General features: G+C 44.6%; 1 protein-coding gene across 1 annotated transcript in view; it reads left to right on the forward strand.

Annotated features, from left to right (window-relative positions):
• Window positions 1-19,983, forward strand: part of si (sucrase-isomaltase) — a 257,508-nt gene that overhangs the window by 216,605 nt on the left and 20,920 nt on the right. Inside the window, exons 39-44 of the mRNA XM_072474450.1 lie at window positions 475-608; window positions 4,922-4,956; window positions 5,070-5,186; window positions 17,151-17,299; window positions 17,383-17,467; window positions 17,557-17,613. Of these exons, the coding sequence (XP_072330551.1) occupies window positions 475-608; window positions 4,922-4,956; window positions 5,070-5,186; window positions 17,151-17,299; window positions 17,383-17,467; window positions 17,557-17,613 (577 nt within the window). The remainder of the gene's footprint in view (window positions 1-474; window positions 609-4,921; window positions 4,957-5,069; window positions 5,187-17,150; window positions 17,300-17,382; window positions 17,468-17,556; window positions 17,614-19,983) is intronic.

A 19,983-nucleotide genomic window follows, 5' to 3' on the forward strand; every position in this document is an offset into this window, starting at 1 on the left:
CCAGCAACGGGTGGCGGAGAATCCAGCCCAGTGTCTCGATTTCTCAATTTATGCTGCAGGGAAACAATTGTTCTCCAATTAATTTTAAGTCTCTGCTTTCCAATTGTCAGAACTTTCACTATTATTTATGTGATAACATAAAATGAAAGCTTAATAAAGATAAGAACAAATGTATGATTTTAAAGTAATAACTGAATGAATGATATTGATCCACCTGGGTCAATTTATTTCGAGTCTCGAACCTCACCCCAGCTGAAAACAAACCTTGTGCTTGTCCATTGCTTTGCGAGATGGGCATGTATTGAAAAGGAAAGACAAAAAAATCAAACACAATATAATAAAGTACCAAGACAAATTAGAAAGTTTTAGATATATTTTTAGGAAACATTCAAAGTTCTCAAATGAAATCACCTGACATGTTGTTATGTGCAATTTTGCTCTTGTCATTGCAATTAACAATAGTTTTTTTCATAGCTCTTTGCAGAACATAACTGGAGAGCGTGGGGTCGTGGTGACACGTTCAACTTTCCCAAGTAGTGGTCAATGGGCAGGACATTGGCTTGGAGACAACACAGCTGCCTGGGACCAAATGCATAAATCAATCATTGGTAACAAGTGAAAAATTATTATATATTTAATCAGAATACATGTAATGCTCTTCTAGCATTTGTTTTCTCTCGTTCCCATTTTCTGTCCACTTGAAGCCCCCCCCACCCTCTCTCCGAAACCAATAATTCAAGAAATGGTACAATCCCAGCAGTGTTAGCAGTCCACTGGTCACTTCATTAAGTAACCTCTCTTCAGAACTAAGATTGCACAGCAAGTCTTGGCAGACACATGATATTTAGGGTGCCGGGCATTGCAGGGAGGAAAAGGAAGCAGATCCACTTCAAATGTGTGCTTTTCAGCAGAGGTCATTTGGAGGGGGTCCAGAGGAGATTCACAACAATGTTCCTGGGAATGAAAGGCTTGCCATATGAGGAGCGGTTGAGGTCTCTGGGTCTGTACTCAATGGAGTTTAGAAGGATGAGGGGGATCTTAACTGAGACTTACAGAATACTGAGAGGCCTAGATAGAGTGGACGTGGAGAAGATGTTTCCACTGGTAGGAGGGACTAGAAACTGAAGGCACAGCATCAGACTGAAGGGACGATCCTTTAAAACAGGGATGAGGAGGAATTTATTCAGCCAGAGGGTGGTGAATCTGTGGCATTGAAAAGGCTTTGGAGGCCAAGTCACCGAGTGTCTTTAAGACAAATATAGATAGGTTCTTGATTAATAAGGAGATTAGGGGTTATGGGAAGAAGACAGAGGGATGGGGATGAAAACATATCGGCCATGATCGAATGGTAGAGCAGATTTGATGGGCTGCATGGCCTGATTCTGCTCTTATACCCTATGGTCTTATGGTCTATTTTGCTGAATGCGAATGAGAAATGGGAGCCTGATGTAATTTTTTCTTTAACCGAAGGATACTGAGGTCAGTTGTGCTATTTCATCACTATCACGAATTAGCCTCCAGCTTTCCAAATATCTCTGGTTTAATTAACACTCTAAAAGGTGAGCTATTTCAAACCATTTCTGGTGTAATTATATTGGATGGTAGCCTTCAGTCTCGTAAGATAATGTTTTGTGCTGTGATGATCAACTTTGTATTGAGCACCGCCTGCTGTGGCTCAGGAATCCAGTCTGACATGGCAGTCCCTACAATGGAAGACATTGGACTAAGAAATTGCACAATTCATTGGCCTCTGTTTTTTCTAGGCCCTTTTCTCAGCCAGCTGAGCTTCTCTTCCAATACCCTTTCCAAACAATCAACCAACCGTGGTTGAACTGTGGCCAGACATTCTCCAGTTGTCAGTGTCAATGTCTGCCATCTTCACATGTTGTTTGCAGTTGTCCCTGTAGGGGAATAATGGATTCCCAGAAGGCCGTGAGCCAGTGGTCAGGTCATCATCACAAGCTCTTTGGGCCGTCACCCATCCAAAGAACGTGGCCGAGCCTATGCAGGCATCATTGACTTTGAAATCAGTGTACACTGATGGATTTAGCATGCTCCAGCACTTCTGAGTCAGTGACCTTGTCCTGCAAAGAGAACCCAAGGTTAAGTCTGAGATAGTGAAGGTGGAAACTGTTCAGTATTTTCTCCTGCCTAAGCCTATGTGTTCCAGGTCTCACCACTGAAAATGAATGCACTGAGGACGCAGGCTTGGTAGACTCGCAGTTTGGCCTTTACATTCCTACTCAGCAAGGACATACCAACCGCAGCTAATGTGTATTGATTGCAGTGCACCCTTGTCTTGGATCTCAGGAAAGCAAACCTAAACAGCTTTTTGTCAGTCCTTTGGCTACAATACACCAAGTACTTCATGCAACTAATTCATATAGATTGTAAACAGCGCATGCCCCAGCACTGATCCCTGTCTTATTCCACCAGTTACCATTTGCCAACCTGAAAATCACCCATTTGTCCAAATTCTCTGCTTCCTGTTAGCGAGTTAATCCTCTATCAATGCTGATGAAAAATGTGGGGCTGTTGGACAACACAGATCTGAGGTTGTATCCTCAGGAACTGAAGTGAGATGAGGTGCTCATGGACAGCCCGTACAGAACATAGGTCTGTCGCTGTCTCTTTTCTGCTCCTCCTCTTGTTTTGTTGCTGTCTGCTCTCTTCTCCTCTTGTTCTCTTTCCGCTACCTCATCCACCTCCTCTTCCTGAGGACCTTACTGAACCTGTGATGGAAGGGCTGTACTCTCGGGTGATTCAGGACACCGCTATGGAGGACTTCCCGGGTGTGCTGAAGCTGTGGAACATTTGCTTCTACCCCCCATTTATAATATGTTTCTTGTGGCAGCACAGCTCTTGCTGATCATGTGAGGCTGGGTTATGGAAGGACGTGGAACAGGTAGCAGCCAACCTATGGTGTGACGCGATGGCTTAAAAATTGATGTATGAGCAGACTGACGGTTGCCAGGATAATGGAATTCTTCAAGTATGGTCATATTCAGCAAGTGAAAATGTTTCCCTTGCGCTACATCGCAGCAAAGCTGCATGTGTACAGCCAATGGATCTGCACCAAGAGGAAGCGCGCTACACTGGCAAAGCCATTTCCACGCTTCACCCACCTCTGCCTGGTGAGAAAGAAGACAACAAAGTCCCCTCTCCTGGCATAAAGAGTCACAGCCACCTGGATGCTGTAGTGGATGGTGAACAGTCAGATGTTGGGAACGTCGCTTGTACCATCCTGGAAGAATGCTGACATGTCAGAGCCCATGGCCTCTAACCATCCCGAGCTTGCGTGATTTTGCAGCAGCAGGTCTAGTTCCAAGAAGTGGTAGAGTTCTGAATGTCGTCTCCGTGAATCACAGGCAACAAGGATACTGCTCTTGGAGTAAGAATACTGGGCGGGATTCTCCCATTGGGTGGCTAAGTGCCGATGCCGGAGTAAAATTGGGAGTGTTTTACTCTGGCGTCAGCGCCCGTTCGGGGACCCCATTCTGCGGCCCACAGGTAGCTAGGATGGCGCTGGAGCGGCCTATGCCCGGCGCCTTCTTTCCCCCGCCGGCCCCGGCGCCAAATGGCGCAGGGCTACAGGAGCTGGCGCGGAGGAAAGGAGGCCGGGGGGCAGAGATGCCGGCCTGCCGATCGGTGGGCCCCGATCACGGGCCAGGCCACTATGGAGGCCCCCCTGGTGTCAGGCAACCCCCCCCCCCCTTCAACGCCGAGGTCCCGCCAGCTCAGAGGATGTTAGAACGCCGCTTTTTGATGATGACCGCTCGAGAGTCGGCACGCCGGCGCGGGCCAGAGAGTCGGCGCATACCCAAACCGGCGCCGCGCCGACCATGCCGGCGCCAATTGCGTCCCAGCAGCGTGGCGCGATTCGCGCGGCGCGGCGCCAATTCTCCGATCCGGCGGGAGGGTCGGAGAATTCCGCCCACTTGTTTCCAGCAGACCCTCGGTAGATAACGCTTAAAGCTGAAAGCCCTTCCCCCCTCATCTTGTTCCTTCTCTGCCTCTGCATCATCTCCTTCCGCTGGAGGTGGGAAGAGGAGGGGGCAGTGGTACTGCTGGAATGTCATCTGCAACTTGGAGAAAATTGTGAGCCCAGACCTCTTGTTGTAAAAACCAATACCTTCCCATGTCAGTATCACTTCCTGCAGACTTCACCACCTCTAAGCAACTGCTCAAAACACTCAGCAATTTCAAAAACTCAAACAGAGCTAGTAACCTAAACTAATCTAACCTCCAATCTGATTGTGTGATTCACATTGCCATGGAGAAGGGGTTTGAGAGCAGATGTGTCCATAGAAATCATTTGTGGGATCACGTTACGGGGCCTTTTTCAAGATATCCCTGAACCTCAGAGACATGGTCAGTCTGCAAGAATCTGATGGAGGGAGAGAGCAGAGATTATAGAGGCAGCTAGACTATTATTCACCTGCAGAATGTGGTGGCACCTCGTGCTTGGATTGAAGAAACCAAGTTCATGTGATGATTTAAACTGGGAGGAAAATTTGCCTAACTTTGGAAGGAGGGTGGGATCTCCATGGTAACCCTTACCGTGAAAGTCAGTTTGGGGATTAGCAGATATCCGGCTGGGAAAGGAGAGAAGATAAAAACAATCAGAAGCTTGTTTCTGGAGAACAGAATGTCCACTTAAGGGACAGATTAGAGTATAATCATCGAAGGAGGATGCTCGGTTGTTTTAAAAGGTAACAGAAAAACCTTTCTGTAGCTCATAGAATAAGTTGCCTATTGAAATAGCGGTTTGTCAGTATTGCTTTTAGATTGTGTGTTACAATAAAAGTCATGTGATCCTTTCAGTCGCTCACTGGGAGTTTGAACAGCATTTTAAAACTCATCGGTCTCCACTGGAATCATTATAATATGTAATGAAATAATTGCCTGTTGTGTGTTCTAGGAATGATGGAGTTCAGTCTATTTGGAATTTCCTACGTAAGTCTATTTGGAAGTGTTTTGTACAGAATGTGCTGAAAGCCATTTTTCATTGCATCATGCTGAAATTCAGCAGTTTCTTGTGGAATAATATAAATGTTATTAACCCTCAGACTGGAGCAGATATTTGTGGCTTTTTTAAGAATAGTACCTATGAACTGTGTCTTCGCTGGATGCAGCTTGGAGCATTCTATCCCTATTCTAGGAACCACAATGGATTGGGGAGCAGAGTAAGTCAGTTTTGCTTAACTTCAAAGGAGAATGTAAAGTTTTAAATTCAGCAGTCAATGTACAATCTGGCATTCTGCATTGAATATAGAAGTTGAAACACAGGGTTACTTTGGAAATTGAAACAAAGAGATTGTGAATCCGATAAAATACTTGCCTTCAACCTTTTTCTATTAATCCCTGAGAAATGAACAGTACTTAAGATTCTGAAACTCGTTAGCACTATTGTCTATTTGTAGTTCATAACTTTAGTCATTTCTAGCAACCATCTTTTTTACGCTGACCTTATTCTGCAAATACATTTCAGTTCCCCATTCAACGTTTTTCTTTCTACGATTACTTATATCAGTTATCAGTAATGATTAGCCACATCCTGAATAATTCATTTCAAATGTTTCTGAACTTTAAAGTTAAAACCATTGCTGATGGCAATCTTAGAAGTCACTTACTTTGACAAGAACTTCCATTTTCTATGCTGTCAGTCTCAATGTAAAATTCATTTTAAAAAGTTATATCGTGGTTGAATAAATTATAACTTGAGTTTTGAATTCCATACTGTATAATTATTACTGTCGAACCATGTCCCTGGCACTGTAGAACTAGATTTACAACTGCAGAATGTCACATTTCTACATTATGAGGAAAATATCTATGGATTTTAATTTTTTATTATTTTGTAAGTTTATTTATGATATTTCAGCTTCTACAATAATCCAATGTATTTGTCCTAATATGTATGTTACTTTCCTTCATTAAAAAGTAAGGGGACAATCAGTCTATTTTACTTCCTGGTTTGCTGTCTGTAAGAAATATTCAGTGTGATTGGTCGCTTTGCTTGTTGACAATGTGTTGCCAGATGCCAGAGATCCTCTATTGCTGATGTCAGAATGAAATTAACATTGGGAAAAGGGAAACCATGTCACAGTGATATTGCCTCTTTATGAGTAGTTTTCTTCATTTCAACAGTGACTGCAAAGTCTGAAGAAATTGCATCATGTATTAAGGGCTTGAGCAATATTAGGATAATATTAGCAAAGATTTGTCCTTCGAGGCTGTGCTATCAACTTTGGCTTTAAATCTTTAATTTCTTCATAAACTAATGAATTTCTTTGGGAATTGAGATTGAAAATTAACTTTGTTTTGAAATTAGCCTGGCACATAATACATTGAATTGCTGGAACTGATTGACAAATTTAAGATATTGCCATCAATTACGATTACAACTGAATACAATGCTAATAGTTTCAGTAAGATATCCATCTTGGGATTTTTAGATCATGAATCGACTTCTAATGCTGTGAACAAAATGTATGACAAGATGAAGGAGGGTAATTTGAGACCGAGGAAGAAATACTTGTTATTTTTCTTTAAGTCTATTCCTCTGTATGGAACAGTTTAAAGTATAGGCATTTAATTAGAATGTTGCGAATGGAAAAATGGAGAGTTGTTTCGGAACAATAAGAGAGTTGATTTTGATCTTTTGACACCCAAACATTTGGTAGGTGGGGTACTTTGATTAGAGCATGGCAATTGATGAAGTGTGCTGGCGAGTGGTTGCGAATGCCAACTGCTGGAGCATGGTGATTGGTAGACGGCAGTGATTGATGAAAGGTGCTGGGCAGTGGAGTGTGGTATTGGTGAATTGAGATGATTGGTGGAGTGTGGTCAATGGTGAAGTGTGCTAACCGGTGGAGTGCGCTGATTAATGGAACGTGCTGTCAATTGGAACATGATGGCCAGTGGAGCGCGGTGAATGGCACTGGGTTGTCCTAGGTCAGTAGGATATGGCAGCCAATGAGGTGCGCTGACCAGTGTTATTCAACAGCCTAGGAAATTTTCTGGGGCCTGGATGAGCATTTCAGTTTCAATAAAGGAATGCCAAAACTTGCATTGCTGGGTCGCTTTAGATCTATCAGTTGTGGAACTTACTGAAATGTGCATACAACACCCAGTTCTAATCCCGATCTGCACATGAAAACTCACCAATGGGCACAATAAGAAGTCCGTTTTAAAATGGTGCAAACCATTGGTGGGGTAAGATAGCACAACATAAAATCACCAAATTGTTTAAAATATTTCATCTCAACCAGGCTCCTGAAGTGGATAAAGGTCACTAAGCACGTTTTCAGGTGGATAGTCAATTTAGAAATTCTTCTTTAGCTGTGCAATAAAACCTGTAACAATTATTAGTTATCACCATGAACGGTCATATAATCGTGAAAAATAAATAACACACCTGTACTATTCGTAAAAAGAAATGTGCTTCATGTTAAATGTGATAATATTGCATTTGGTATAACACAATTTGCTGCACTGGAAAAATAACAGGGTCAGCTCAGATCAGCTGCATTCCAGAATTTCTGAATTCCATGGCAACCAGAGAGAAAGCACAAATAATTTAAGGAGCAAAGCCACTGAGAAGCAAGACAGATTTGTTTACCTGCCTCTCACTTTACCTTGTCAGTAAAATAACATATTTTGATGAATGAATGCTCTGTTAATTACATTATGTAAGCTCTGGAAAGAATACATAGACAAGCATGTGTACAGGCTCATGTCCAAAGTTTGCGTGTTGATGAAACTTAGAACTAAAATAATTTCCTTTCACATTCTGTTTACCTGAAATAATGTTAGTGTAATGTGCATTGAATTTGACTTTAGTAATAAACTAATCTGGCAGCAGTTTAAATGGTTGTAAAACTGAATAAATTGTGTGGCTGAAATCCTGTCTAAGTGAAGTACTGGTTTTCAGACTTTTCTAAAAGAAATTACTGAGGAAATGCCTGTTGATTGAAAAAACATGGCAAATGTTTGATTTAAAATATTATTTGAATATTAGTATTGATTTATAATGGTGTACATAGCTTTTTACGCAGGTCAGCTGCTCACCGGTTCAGTGATAGAATAATATGTTTGTTGATCATAACATAGTCTGAGAGAAAGCCAAGATCAAGGGCTGGATTCTTCCGCCCCATGGAGTTGGGGTTGGAGACAGGTGGTTGTGAAAATAGGGAAGAATCCATGGATGATTAGCATCCAGCTCGGCTTCCAGCGCCGTGGAGGTGGGTGTCAAGTAGTTCCCACTTAGGGACCATTTTGCAATGGCAACAGTATTCTCCTGCCTTCAGAGTGTACCCTGCCATGTACAGAGGCTGCCAGCTCAATCAAGGTGACATTCTGATGGCATGGCAGGGAGTCGTGGGAACCTAAGGCCCCATGTCCCAAAGATGGGGGTCACAGGGATGAAAAGCCACAATCCTGCCTGTCACTATCCTTTCAGTGGATTTTCCTTCACTCCTGACAGGATGATATGTTTGTCGATCATTGCATAGTCTAAGAGAAAACCAAGATCAAGCACTGGGGTTGCTGTCTTTCTCATTGGGCCTCCAGATTTGGGAACCCTCTTGACATTCTTTATAGGGTGTCAATTTAAGCTACAATGTTCTCATCGCACACAAAGTCCCTTTTAAGCACGCAAAATGACTGTGGTAAGACGCACTTTCCTCTGAACTCAAGTGAATGTTTGTGATTTTCTCCTCAAAATCCCACCAGATGATTCTTATACCATGAACCACCTTGTCTCACTGAACTCCAGTTTCCACACAAGTGATTTCAAATTCCGCTTTCAAACGTTACACTTTCAAATCTTCTTTTAAATTAAGCTTTCCCTCTGTTTGTTCTATCACGATTTCACTTTCAGGTTTTACATCTCTCCCTTTAGGTTTCCTTTGTCTTGGAGGTTTTTACACAAACTCTGAGGTCCAGCCACCGATTTCCACAATCATTTCAAATAATCTCTCACAAACTAGTAATTTCTCACAAACCTCAGCACTACTGCAGATATATTTCTGGCTTCTCACGATCCAATGCCTCTTCAACACTATGACTTTATTGAACAATAATCTGACTATCCCAGTTTCCTCTGTTACATTAACTCCAAACTTCTTGGAAACTTCTCTTTATTTCTCTATATTCCTCAACTGGATTTTAGGTTTCCAGCAACTGTTTACTTAACCATTACTCCATAATATGGCTTTTCTTCGAACAAGACTGAGAGAGATGTTCCTGTTTAAAGCCAATTGCTTCTAGCAGAGCTGTGAGAGTTGCCTTTTCTCACTACCTATCTCCAACTGCTATCGATTTCAGCTAAACTAAAACTTAAAAGCTTCCCTACTTGACAAGGCCCCAGTTATTAAGCAACCAATGCTGGTTTATTGACCCTTCATGACATAGCCATCTCTAAGTACAATAGAATCACGGTTGGAATTGAAACCAACCTCCACACATACAAACACCTTTTTCCAGCATGAATCTAACTATAAGTTTTAGTCTTCCAGGTACAGAAACATTGAATTAAAGCCAAATAAAACTATACCTTAATTATTTTGTTTACCAATACAAATAGAAATTTCTTAAGACGACCATTGTTTTCACACCAATTAGCAGTTTGCTGCTATCAGAGAGCTAAGGATAAAGACAAAGCAGAGAAGGCGGCATTGTCCAAAGAATTGACGATCAACAGCAGACTTACTTAATTCATACCCCAGAATTCACAATAAGTAGGAACAGGAGAAATCTTATCCTCATTCCTCATAGAGAACATTAAATTATATATTTGTGAGAACCAGTTGTTGAGAGTTAAATTGACAATGCACCAGGTACTGCAACTCTTCCTGAAGACCAACCAAGTCAAAGGAAAGAAGTCCAGGAGGAGACTATCAATCTTCCAAACTTCACATGGACACTATCATGGAGAGTTGGGAAACCTCCAGATTGATCAAACCTGTGAAATCAGAGACTTGGAAGGAGAAGGGGTAGAATGTAAATATATTTGGACAAAAGACTTGGTGAAGAGATGTTGTATTCGGGTGCTCAGTGCTGAGAAGGTTATTCTGTGGAACTGGAGAAACAGTACCGCCCACATATACGGTTTGGGGCTTTGAGGCATAAACCCTTCTTATTAAAACAAATTCGAAGTTCCAAATGTTTAATTTCTAATACTAGGGTCCTCAGATGTACTTCACCCCCAAGATACAAATAACTAGTATTTATGAATCAAGTAGAATTTATTAAGTAAGACTTTACCTATACTTAACAAGAAGCAGTGACGACAACATAGAAGTTTCTCATCTCTCAAGTTCCCAGTAACTCTTGGTGTTGTCAGTACACGTGAAGTCTCGATACTTTGTATTTGAAGTGATGTTGAACTGTGTCCAAGAGAGTCATACTCCAGAAGTCATGGTATCACCGTGCCAATGAGAATTACAATTTCTTTTGGCGGGATACCCAGAATTCAGTCCCCGATGGGACAGTGAATAGGGCATCAGGGCAAAAGTGTAATCGGCACCGGACGCAAACCCGAATGCTATGCTTGACCCCTCGCTGGCAGCGTGAAAGAGTTCCAAGCTGCACACCGGTGGGAGCATGGAATTAAATGCAAATGGGGGTCATAATGACCCATTTACATCTATTTAGAGGGCCACATCAGAGAGATGTAAGTTGCACTTAGTGCATTCCAATACTCAAGCATGTGATTTCACTCCACTTCCTCTCTTTGATATGGGCAATGTTTACAAACATTGGGGTTTCACCACTTGGGCCATTGAAGGGTGATGGGATATGAATGGACCAAAGTGGCAGGTGATTTTTACGAGCTGTCAATCACAAATCACTAAAGCCACGAATGGATTGCAGACAGTGAATCTGTGGGAACCAGACGCAGGCATAGCTGCTCATCTTCAAGGAATGGACATGTGGAGTGGCAAGGTAAGTATTACAGCTAGAATGCTTCCCACAGTCCCTGTCTGGACTTCTCGCTAGCTTCTAGACAGGGGTCTCTTTTCTGGGGGTGGGGGAAGGGAGGTTGTGTGTGGGGGGCGTCTGTGGAGTGGGCTCCTTTAGGCAGGGGGTCATAATGGCGGGTCCCCTTATTACAGTGATCCCTGGGGGGGGGGGGGGTGAGTCAAGTCACCCCCGTACTTGGGGGTGACGGGGGCACCCGGATAATGGGCGAAATTCTCCGGTATCAGCGCGATGACCGGCGCCAAAAACAGCGCTAATCAGTCGGGCATCGCGCCGCCCCAAAGGATTCCTCCGCATCTTGGGGGGCCGAGCCCCAACCTTGAGGGGCTAGGCCCGCGCCGGACTAATTTCCGCCCCGCCAGCTGGCGGAAATGGCCTTTGGTGCCCCGCCAGCTGGCGCGGAAATGATATCTCCGGGCGGCGCATGCGCGGGAGCGTTAGCGGCCGCTCACGGCATCCCCGCGCATGCGCTGTGGAGAGAGTCTTTTCCTTCCGCCTCCGCCATGGTGGAGACCGTGGCGAAGGCAGAAGGAAAAGAGTGCCCCCCACGGCACAGGCCCGCCCGCGGATCAGTGGGCCCCGATCGCGGGCCAGGCCACCAGGGCCAGATCGCCCTGTGACCCCCCCCCCCGGACCCCGGCGCCCGCCCGCGCCGCCTTGTCCCGCCGGTAAGAGAGGTGGTTTAATCCACGCCGGCGGGACAGGCATCCTAGCAGCGGGACTTCGGCCCATCCGGGCCGGAGAATCGCGGGGGGGGGGGGGCATGCCAACCGGCGCGGCGCGATTCCCGTCCCCGCCGAATCTCCTGTGCCCCGAAGAATTCGGCAACCAGCGGGGGCGGGATTCATGCCAGCCCCCGGCGATTCTCCGACCCGGCGGGGGGTCGGAGAATCTCGCCCAATATGAGGGTGGGGAGCTGCTGTGTGAACAAAGAACAATGCAGCACAGGAATAGGCCCTTCGGCCTCCAAGCCTGCACCGACCATGGTACCTGCCAACACTAAAACCATATACACTTATGGAGTCCGTATCCATCCATTCCCACCCTATTCATATATTTGTCTAGATGTCCCTTAAATGCCGCTATCATACCTGCTACCACCATCTCCCCAAGCAGCGCGTTCCGTAGGCTGGATGCCGGATGCCGCTCCCCGATGCTGAAATCGCGTTCGTCGACGTGGCGGAGAATCCAGTTTTTCAATTCTCCGTGTATGCTGCACCGATTATCCACTGCCTCAGGCCATTGCCTGAGGCCTGCCCCACAATGCTCCGTTGCCGATCAGCCAGATTCACGACAGCATGGCTTACGTGTGCTCCGGGATCCTCGCATGGCAACTGCGGACTCAGTCCCTGGCCGCCACAGTCAGGGGAGGGCCGATCGGTGGGCGGGGGGGCTTCATTCGGGGATGTGGGTAGGCGGTCCGGGGTACGCGAGCGGCCAATGCGGGATACTACTTTGGCGGTCCAAGTCCACATGGCTGATTACGCCATGCGCATGCGCGGCCTCTTAACCGGAAGTGCTGGCGGCCGTATCAGCAGCTCGAGCTGTGAGCTCTACGATGGCTCCCTGCTAGCCCCCAGCAAAATGAGGAATCAGTGGCCTTTTCACACCGGTTTTCCTGGTGTAAATTACCACAGTTTTCATGACGGCATCAGAACTTCGTCTTAAAATCGGAGAATCCAGTCCCATATCGTTACCACCCTATGTGTAAAAAAACTTGCCTCGCACATCTGGGGCAAAATTCTCCCCCAACGGCGCGATGTCCGCCGACTGGCGCCAAAAACGGCGCCAATCAGACGGGCATCGCGCCAGCCCAAAGGTGCGGAATGCTCCGCATCTTTGGCGGCCTAGCCCCAACATTGAGGGGCTAGGCCGGCGCCGGAGGGATTTCCGCCCCGCCAGCTGGCGGACATGGCATTTGTTGCCCCGCCAGCTGGCGGAAATGGCGTTTGTTGCCCCGCCAGCTGGCGCGGTAATGCGGCGCATGCGCGGGAGCGTCAGCGGCCGCCGACAGTTTCCCACACATGCGCAATGGGGAGAGTCTCTTCCGCCTCCGCCATGGTGGAGGCCGTGGCGGAGGCGGAAGGGAAAGAGTCCCCCCACGGCACAGGCCCGCCCGCAGATCGGTGGGCCCCGATCGCGGGCCAGGCCACCGTGGGGGCACCCCCCGGGGTCAGATCGCCCCGCGCCCCCCCCCCCCCGCCCCCCCCCCCCCAGGACCCCGGAGCCCACGCCGCCTGGTCCCGCCGGTAAATACCAGCTTTGATTTACGCCGGCGGGACAGGCAATTTCTGGCGGGACTTCGGCCCATCCGGGCCGGAGAATTGAGTGGGGGGTCCCGCCAACCGGCGCGGCACGATTCCCGCCCCCGCCCAATCTCTGGTACCGGAGACTTCGGTGGGGGCGGGATTCACGGCGGCCAACGGCCATTCTCCGACCCGGCGGGGGGTCGGAGAATGACGCCCCTGTTCTAAACTTTTCTCCATGCACTTTAAACCTATGTCCCCTAGTACTTGATTCTCCTTCCTTTGGAAAGAGCATCTGACTATCCACTCTGTCCATGACACTCATAATCTTGTAGACCTCTATCAGGTTGCCTCTCAACCTCCGTCGTTCGAGTGAGAATAGACCGAGTTTATCTAACCTCTCCATACCTGGCAACATTCTTGTAAACCGCAACATTCTCTACCCTCTCCAAAGCATCTACAACCTTCCGGTAATGTGGCGACCAGAATTGTACACAACATTCCAAATGAGGCCTTACTTAAGGTCCTGTACAGCTGCAACATGATTTGCCAATTTTTACATTCAATACCCCGACCAATGAAGGCCAGCATGCCTTGTGTCTTCTTGACCACCTTGTCCATATGCATTGACACTCTGTGATCAGTGGACATGCACTCCAAGATCTCTCTGCCTGTCAGTACTTGCAAGAGTTCTCCCATTTATTGTGTAATTCCTACATGCATTGGACCTTCCAAAGTGCATTACCTCACACTTGTCCGGATTAAACTCCAATTGCCATTTCTCCACCCAAGACTCCGACCAGTTTATATCCTGCTGTATCCTCTGACAGACAATCCTCTTCACTATCCACCAATTTTTGTGTTGTCTGCGAACTTACTAATCAGATCAGCTACATTTTCTTCTAAATCATTCATATACACCACAAACAGCAAAGGCCCCAGAACTGATCCCTGTGGAACACCGCTAGTCACAGCCTGCTACCCTCTGTCTTCTGTGCCCAAGCCAGTTCTGTATCCAACATGCCAGCTCTCCTCTGATCCCATGTGACTTCATCTTTTGTACCAGTCTACCATGAGGTACCTTGTCAAAGGCTTTACTGAAGTCCATGTATACGATATCTACTGCCTTTCCCACATCTATCATCTTTCTCACTTCCTCAAAAAACTCGATAAAATTAGTGAGGCACAACCTCGCCTTCACTAAACTATGCTGTCCATCACTAATAAGTCAATTTGCTTCCAAATGTGAGTAAATCTTATCTCTGAGAATCCTTTCCAATAATTTCCCTACCACTGATGTAAGGCTCACTGGCCTATAATTTCCAGGATTACCCCTGCTGTCCTTCTTAAACAATGGAACAACATTGGCTACTCTACAGTCCTCTGGAACTTCACCTGTAGCCAATGAGGATACAAAGATTCCTATCAAGGCCCCAGCAATTTCCTCCCTTTTCTCCCTCAGTATTTTGGGATAGATCCCATCAGGCCCTGGGGACTTATCTGCTTTAGTGCTTTTTAAGATGTCCAACACCTCTTTATAAATATCAACATGATTCAGAATATCTACACACTCTACCCTCTACTCATTCACCAGGTCCTTCTCTTTGGCGAATACTGAGGCAAAGTATTCAATTAGTAACTCTCCCATTTCTTTTGGTTCCATACGTAGATTTCCTCCAATACCCTTGAATGGACCAACCCTTTCTCTGGCTCCCCTCTTGCTCTTTACATATAAAGAGCCTTATATATAACAAAGTATAAAAAGCCTTCGGATTTTCCTTAATCCTGTTTGCCAACGACATTTCATGACCCATTTAGCCTATCTCTTATTTTTAGTTCACCTCCTAACTCCCTAGAATCAGCATGTAGGACCTCATCCCGTTTTTTTACCTATATTGTTGGTGCCTACATGCACCATGACAGCTGCCTGTTCACCCTCCCTCTTTAGAATATCCTGCAGCCACTCTGAGACATCCAGTACCCTTGCATCCGGGAGGCAACATACCATGGGGAGGGTGGTTGGGGCTGATTTTCAGTGCGGGGTTAGTGGGCGGGGTGCCGGCTGCTCAAGATGGCGGCCGAGATCAGGATTCCCCAGGGAATCCCCTCGAAATCTATGCCATACATAAATTTGCATGGCTTGGAACATTGAATTGCATCCTGCTTTGCACAAGGGGATTGTAAAACTGGAGCAACGGGGGAACATTGCCTCCCAAACGGAAAGTCCTGGCCTTAATCCAGAAGGCAGATTGCACCTTTCAGGCCTTGCGAGACATTGTTTGTTGAAAAATATTGTGTGCTACGTTTATGCCAAACGGCAAATCATTAAAGCAAAATCTGCCAAACAGGTAATAAAGGTTGTCAATAATTTAGATTTTTCTTTTAATGGTAACTGCCAAAAGCTGCTGTTGGCATAGAGCTTTGAGAACATACTCTTGGAGAGCTTGGTCAAACTATCGTCTACTGAGTATATTGTGTAGATTTCCCTAACCACAGGCTTGTTAAATTAAGTCTGGTTGACACAGCCGCAAAGTTTGGTTTAGGAACCAGAACCATTCCAGAGCACCAATGTGCTGCAGGCTTAGTGACATAAGCAGAAACATAAGATTTGTTTGAACAATAACTGGTTTATTGTATGAACATAACTATTTACAGATGCACATGACTACAGATATTGGTCTAAGCCATGAGAGTCATGTGACTCTTTTACATCACCTTGTTGGCGGTGCTGTTTCTTCATTCCCACACAATAATTCCTTCAGCTTTGAGAACCCTAATATCACAGTGACCAATTAGAAGGCTATCTCCCTGAAGAATGCACAGGGGTGTATACTAATGGCTTGAGACTCCTGTATGTGCCTGATGCATGTCCACCAGAAAATCAAGTCTGTCTACTTTTTGAAATCTGTTTGAAATATTGAGGTCATGAACAATATGCATATCCAAAACAAACTTCTGCATCCTTTATCTGAAGGGCCCATGATTGTGCAGAGCCAAGCTAGTTAATCTCAACCCATAGGTTTCATGACATAATCAGAACATTCATATGTATGCAATTTCCAATTGCAATGGGTGTGCTCAGCTATGGTGCCCCGACAGTTCCTGCTCCCTGTGCTGGGTGTCCTTTTGGCTCCTGGGTGAGATGGTGGAGAATGGTGGCTTACACTGCAGGAACTAACAGCCTCAAAGGAGTTTTAGCAGGATTGGGGATGGAAATGTCATTAACAAAGTCTCATCATTGAAGAGACTGTTGCACCATCAGAGATGTAATTTTATAGGATGAAATGTTAAACCAGGACCAAGTCTTCCCTGATGTAAAAGATCAAAGGACACCATTCAAGAGCAGTGAGGTTTCTCCTCGTGCCCTTTCTGTGAACACATTGATTATCATGTTCGTCTACAACAGTGACATTTCAAAAGTACCTCAAATATGACGTGTTCTGCAATGTCCTGAGAATGTGAGAAACCCTATATGAATATATTTTTAAGAAATTCCTTTAATAAATAAGATATTCTATAGCCAAATATTCCACCACATGGGTACATTGGGAAATAATTTTTACACATGTCCATTGAACTTTGCTTTGAAGAGCTATTGAAAACATTGGTATTCGCCCGGCTTATACCGTTTTTCCAGGATTTTGCAGATACAGCAAACAAGCAAGAGAACCCCCATGGAAATTCATCCTTACATTTTTAGAGCCTGTTTATATTATAACTGGATCAACTGATTGTAATTTTCACACATTGCCTGGATATGTACAACCAAAGGTGGCACAAAATAGCTATGCAGCATTTTCCAGCAGAAAACAAGACATTTTGAAGATTTCTTCTCGGAAATGTTTATGTGCACAGGGATTGATAGTAGCTTTGGCTAAGTCATTCACCAAGTTTAATGATTACATTTTCATTTCTCAGAGACAGGATCCCGTGGCCTGGGATGAGAAATTCCAGAACATTTCAAGGAATATTCTCCAAATACGATATAAGTTGTTGCCATATCTCTACACATTGATGTACGAAGCTCACTCTCAGGGCAGTACAGTGATAAGACCATTACTTCACGAGTAAGTATATTAAAATTATCCACTGATTAAAATTTTCTTAGTTCTTCAACCAATTCAAGATTTTATTTAATTTGCTTGTGAAGGTTTTTTGAAGATAAAAATACATGGACTATTGATCGACAGTTCCTTTGGGGTGGAGCATTGATGATTAGTCCTGCGTTGGACAAGGTAGGGGTCCATTTTTATTTTATTGCACACTTACTTATTGATTATCATTGACTATAACTATAAGTAACATTTCACGCTCTTAATTTCAGGGGGTGACTACTGTATATGCCTATGTCCCTGACACTCGCTGGTATGACTGGTTTACAGTAAGTTATTTCAAATTATGCTCAAAGTATGAAGTAGTAAAATAATATGATAAAAATAATTCTAAAGTTTGTGCCGTGAAACTTCAAAAGTATTTTATTGTGCAACTTGTTCAGAAAGTTAGTCATTTAAAACCTTTGAACAAAGCAACAATAATACTGTCACAGTATGCAAGACCCATGATAATTGGGCTGGAATTAATCCAATGGGCAAAAACAATTCTTCGAAACCCCAATAAGTGTTAACATGTGGGTGTATTGTTTCTTCATGGTATATATCATGTTCTCCCATACAGTTTTTTGTTCTCTTCATAAATTATGATCTCAGATGGATCAAATGATCAAAAACTCATAGGAAACAGGAGTAGGATTAGGCCATTCATCTCCTTGGAGCTTGCTTTGTCATTAAATCAGATCGACTCTCATCTGATTGTGGCCTAAACTCCACTTTCTTACCTGTCCTCCATAATCCATGACTCCCTTTTTGATCAAAAATCTATCTAATTCAGCTTTGAATAGGTACAATGACCCAACCTCTATTCCTCTCTGGGGAAGGGAATTCTAAACATTACCAATCCTCAGAAAAAAGAAATCCTCTTCATCTCAGTTGTAAATGGGAGAACCCTTATTTTTAAACTGTGCACTCCCCCCCCCCCCATCCCATCTCCAGTTTTAGATTCCACCACAAGGAAAAAGGTCGTCTTCACATCTTCTGTCAAGCTCCTTCAGAATCTTAAATGGTTCAATAAGGTCACCTCCTATTTTTCTACATTTCACTGAATATCGGCTCAACTTGCTCATCTTTTCCACATGAGGCAATCCCCTCATTCCAGGAATCAGCCAGTGAACATTCTCTGAACTATATATCCTCCTTAAGTAAGGAGCCCTAAACTGTACACAATACTCTTGTGTGGTCTCACCAATATCCTGTGCAGTTGAAGCAAGACTTCCAAACTTACAAAAATTGTGTACTTTTAAAAAATTTCATCAATTGTTTTGTAGAATTGCTATTAATTCTTAAGAATTAAATCTTTGCCAAATTTTATTTATGTCCCAATTAATAATTTAATCAAAACTTCAGGTCAGGTAGAGAGGAGAATTTTAACAAGTCCTTCCATGTTAACAATTGTTAACTATTCAGATCTTTCAGCCAGGGGCAAAGCGGAGGCATTTGCTGCTGAGGTGTGAAGATGTACAGCCTTATCTTTTCCAGAGTCTGCAGAGGTAAACTGCTCTCCCGGCCACAGTGTGGATCTAATGACGAGATAAATGTAGAGGTCTGCAGGTGCATTGCATGGCCAGTGAAGCAATGGCCCCGTTAGAGATCAAGAGCTGAAGACACACCCCTTGAGATCTGTGTTCTGTTTGTATGTGTTCAATTCCATGACTGGAAGTGTTTCTTTGTTCTCAAATTTTAAAAAATTTAATGTAGTTTTAATTACAGATCCACCCATTCTACCAGATTCCCCAACCATTTGCAACACCCTTTGCCTTTGAACCCCTCTCTAGCTCAGTTGTTGAGTCTTGCCAAACAATGAGACTGAGGAGCTTGGATTGGTAAGAACCATGGGTGGCACATGGTGTGAGGTATGGTAGAGGGGGGGAAATACAGCAGGTGGTGCAGGTAGAATCCAAGTCTGTGGGGGTGAGTGGGAAGAGGAAGGGGAGCTAGAGAAGTGAGAGTGTCAACAAGCAGAGTGAAATAATAAGCATTGATTTTGTCAGCACTTCTCAAATATATAAAGGGCAGGAAATTTAAATGCCTTGGAGCTCCCTTAGGCACTTTCATAGAAAATTCCAGTGGACTTGCCAGTTACAATGAGTTCATCCATATTTGCACATGTCTACTTTGAACAGTCCCAAAGGGCACCTGATCTCTCCCAAAAAGCATCTTAATCCTCCAAAGGTCATCTGGTCTCTCCAAAAGATGTTCTGGGACTATCTCCAAAAGGGTACCTAACTCTCCAAAGAACTACAATAAGTTTAGGCCTTCTCCTACAATGACTAATGTCCACAAGTTTTATTTCCTACTCCCCCCTTGCAAAAATCAGATCAGACCGAAGACAGCTTCACTTTAACATGCCCAAAGTTCAACCTGTCCCTAATCCTGCTCAAAATGGTAGGGGCTGAGTTCAGGAATGGGACTTCCAGATCCAGGCCTCCAGTGCTTGCTTAAATGATGGAAAGCTTCTCCATTTGTGCAAAAAATTCAGTTCAAATCTCTCATCTTAACTGCAACTTTTTATTCTTGGTGAGCTGTATTGCCCTCTATGCCTTTAGTGCCCTCAGTGAACTTTGCACCTGAGCAGTGGGAGAGAACACACTTCCTGAGTGAGAGACAACCAGAGTGAGAGTGGGTATCGGGAATTTGAA

The sequence above is a fragment of the Scyliorhinus torazame genome, chromosome 14 (assembly GCF_047496885.1).
Source record: "Scyliorhinus torazame isolate Kashiwa2021f chromosome 14, sScyTor2.1, whole genome shotgun sequence".
NCBI lineage: Eukaryota > Metazoa > Chordata > Chondrichthyes > Carcharhiniformes > Scyliorhinidae > Scyliorhinus > Scyliorhinus torazame.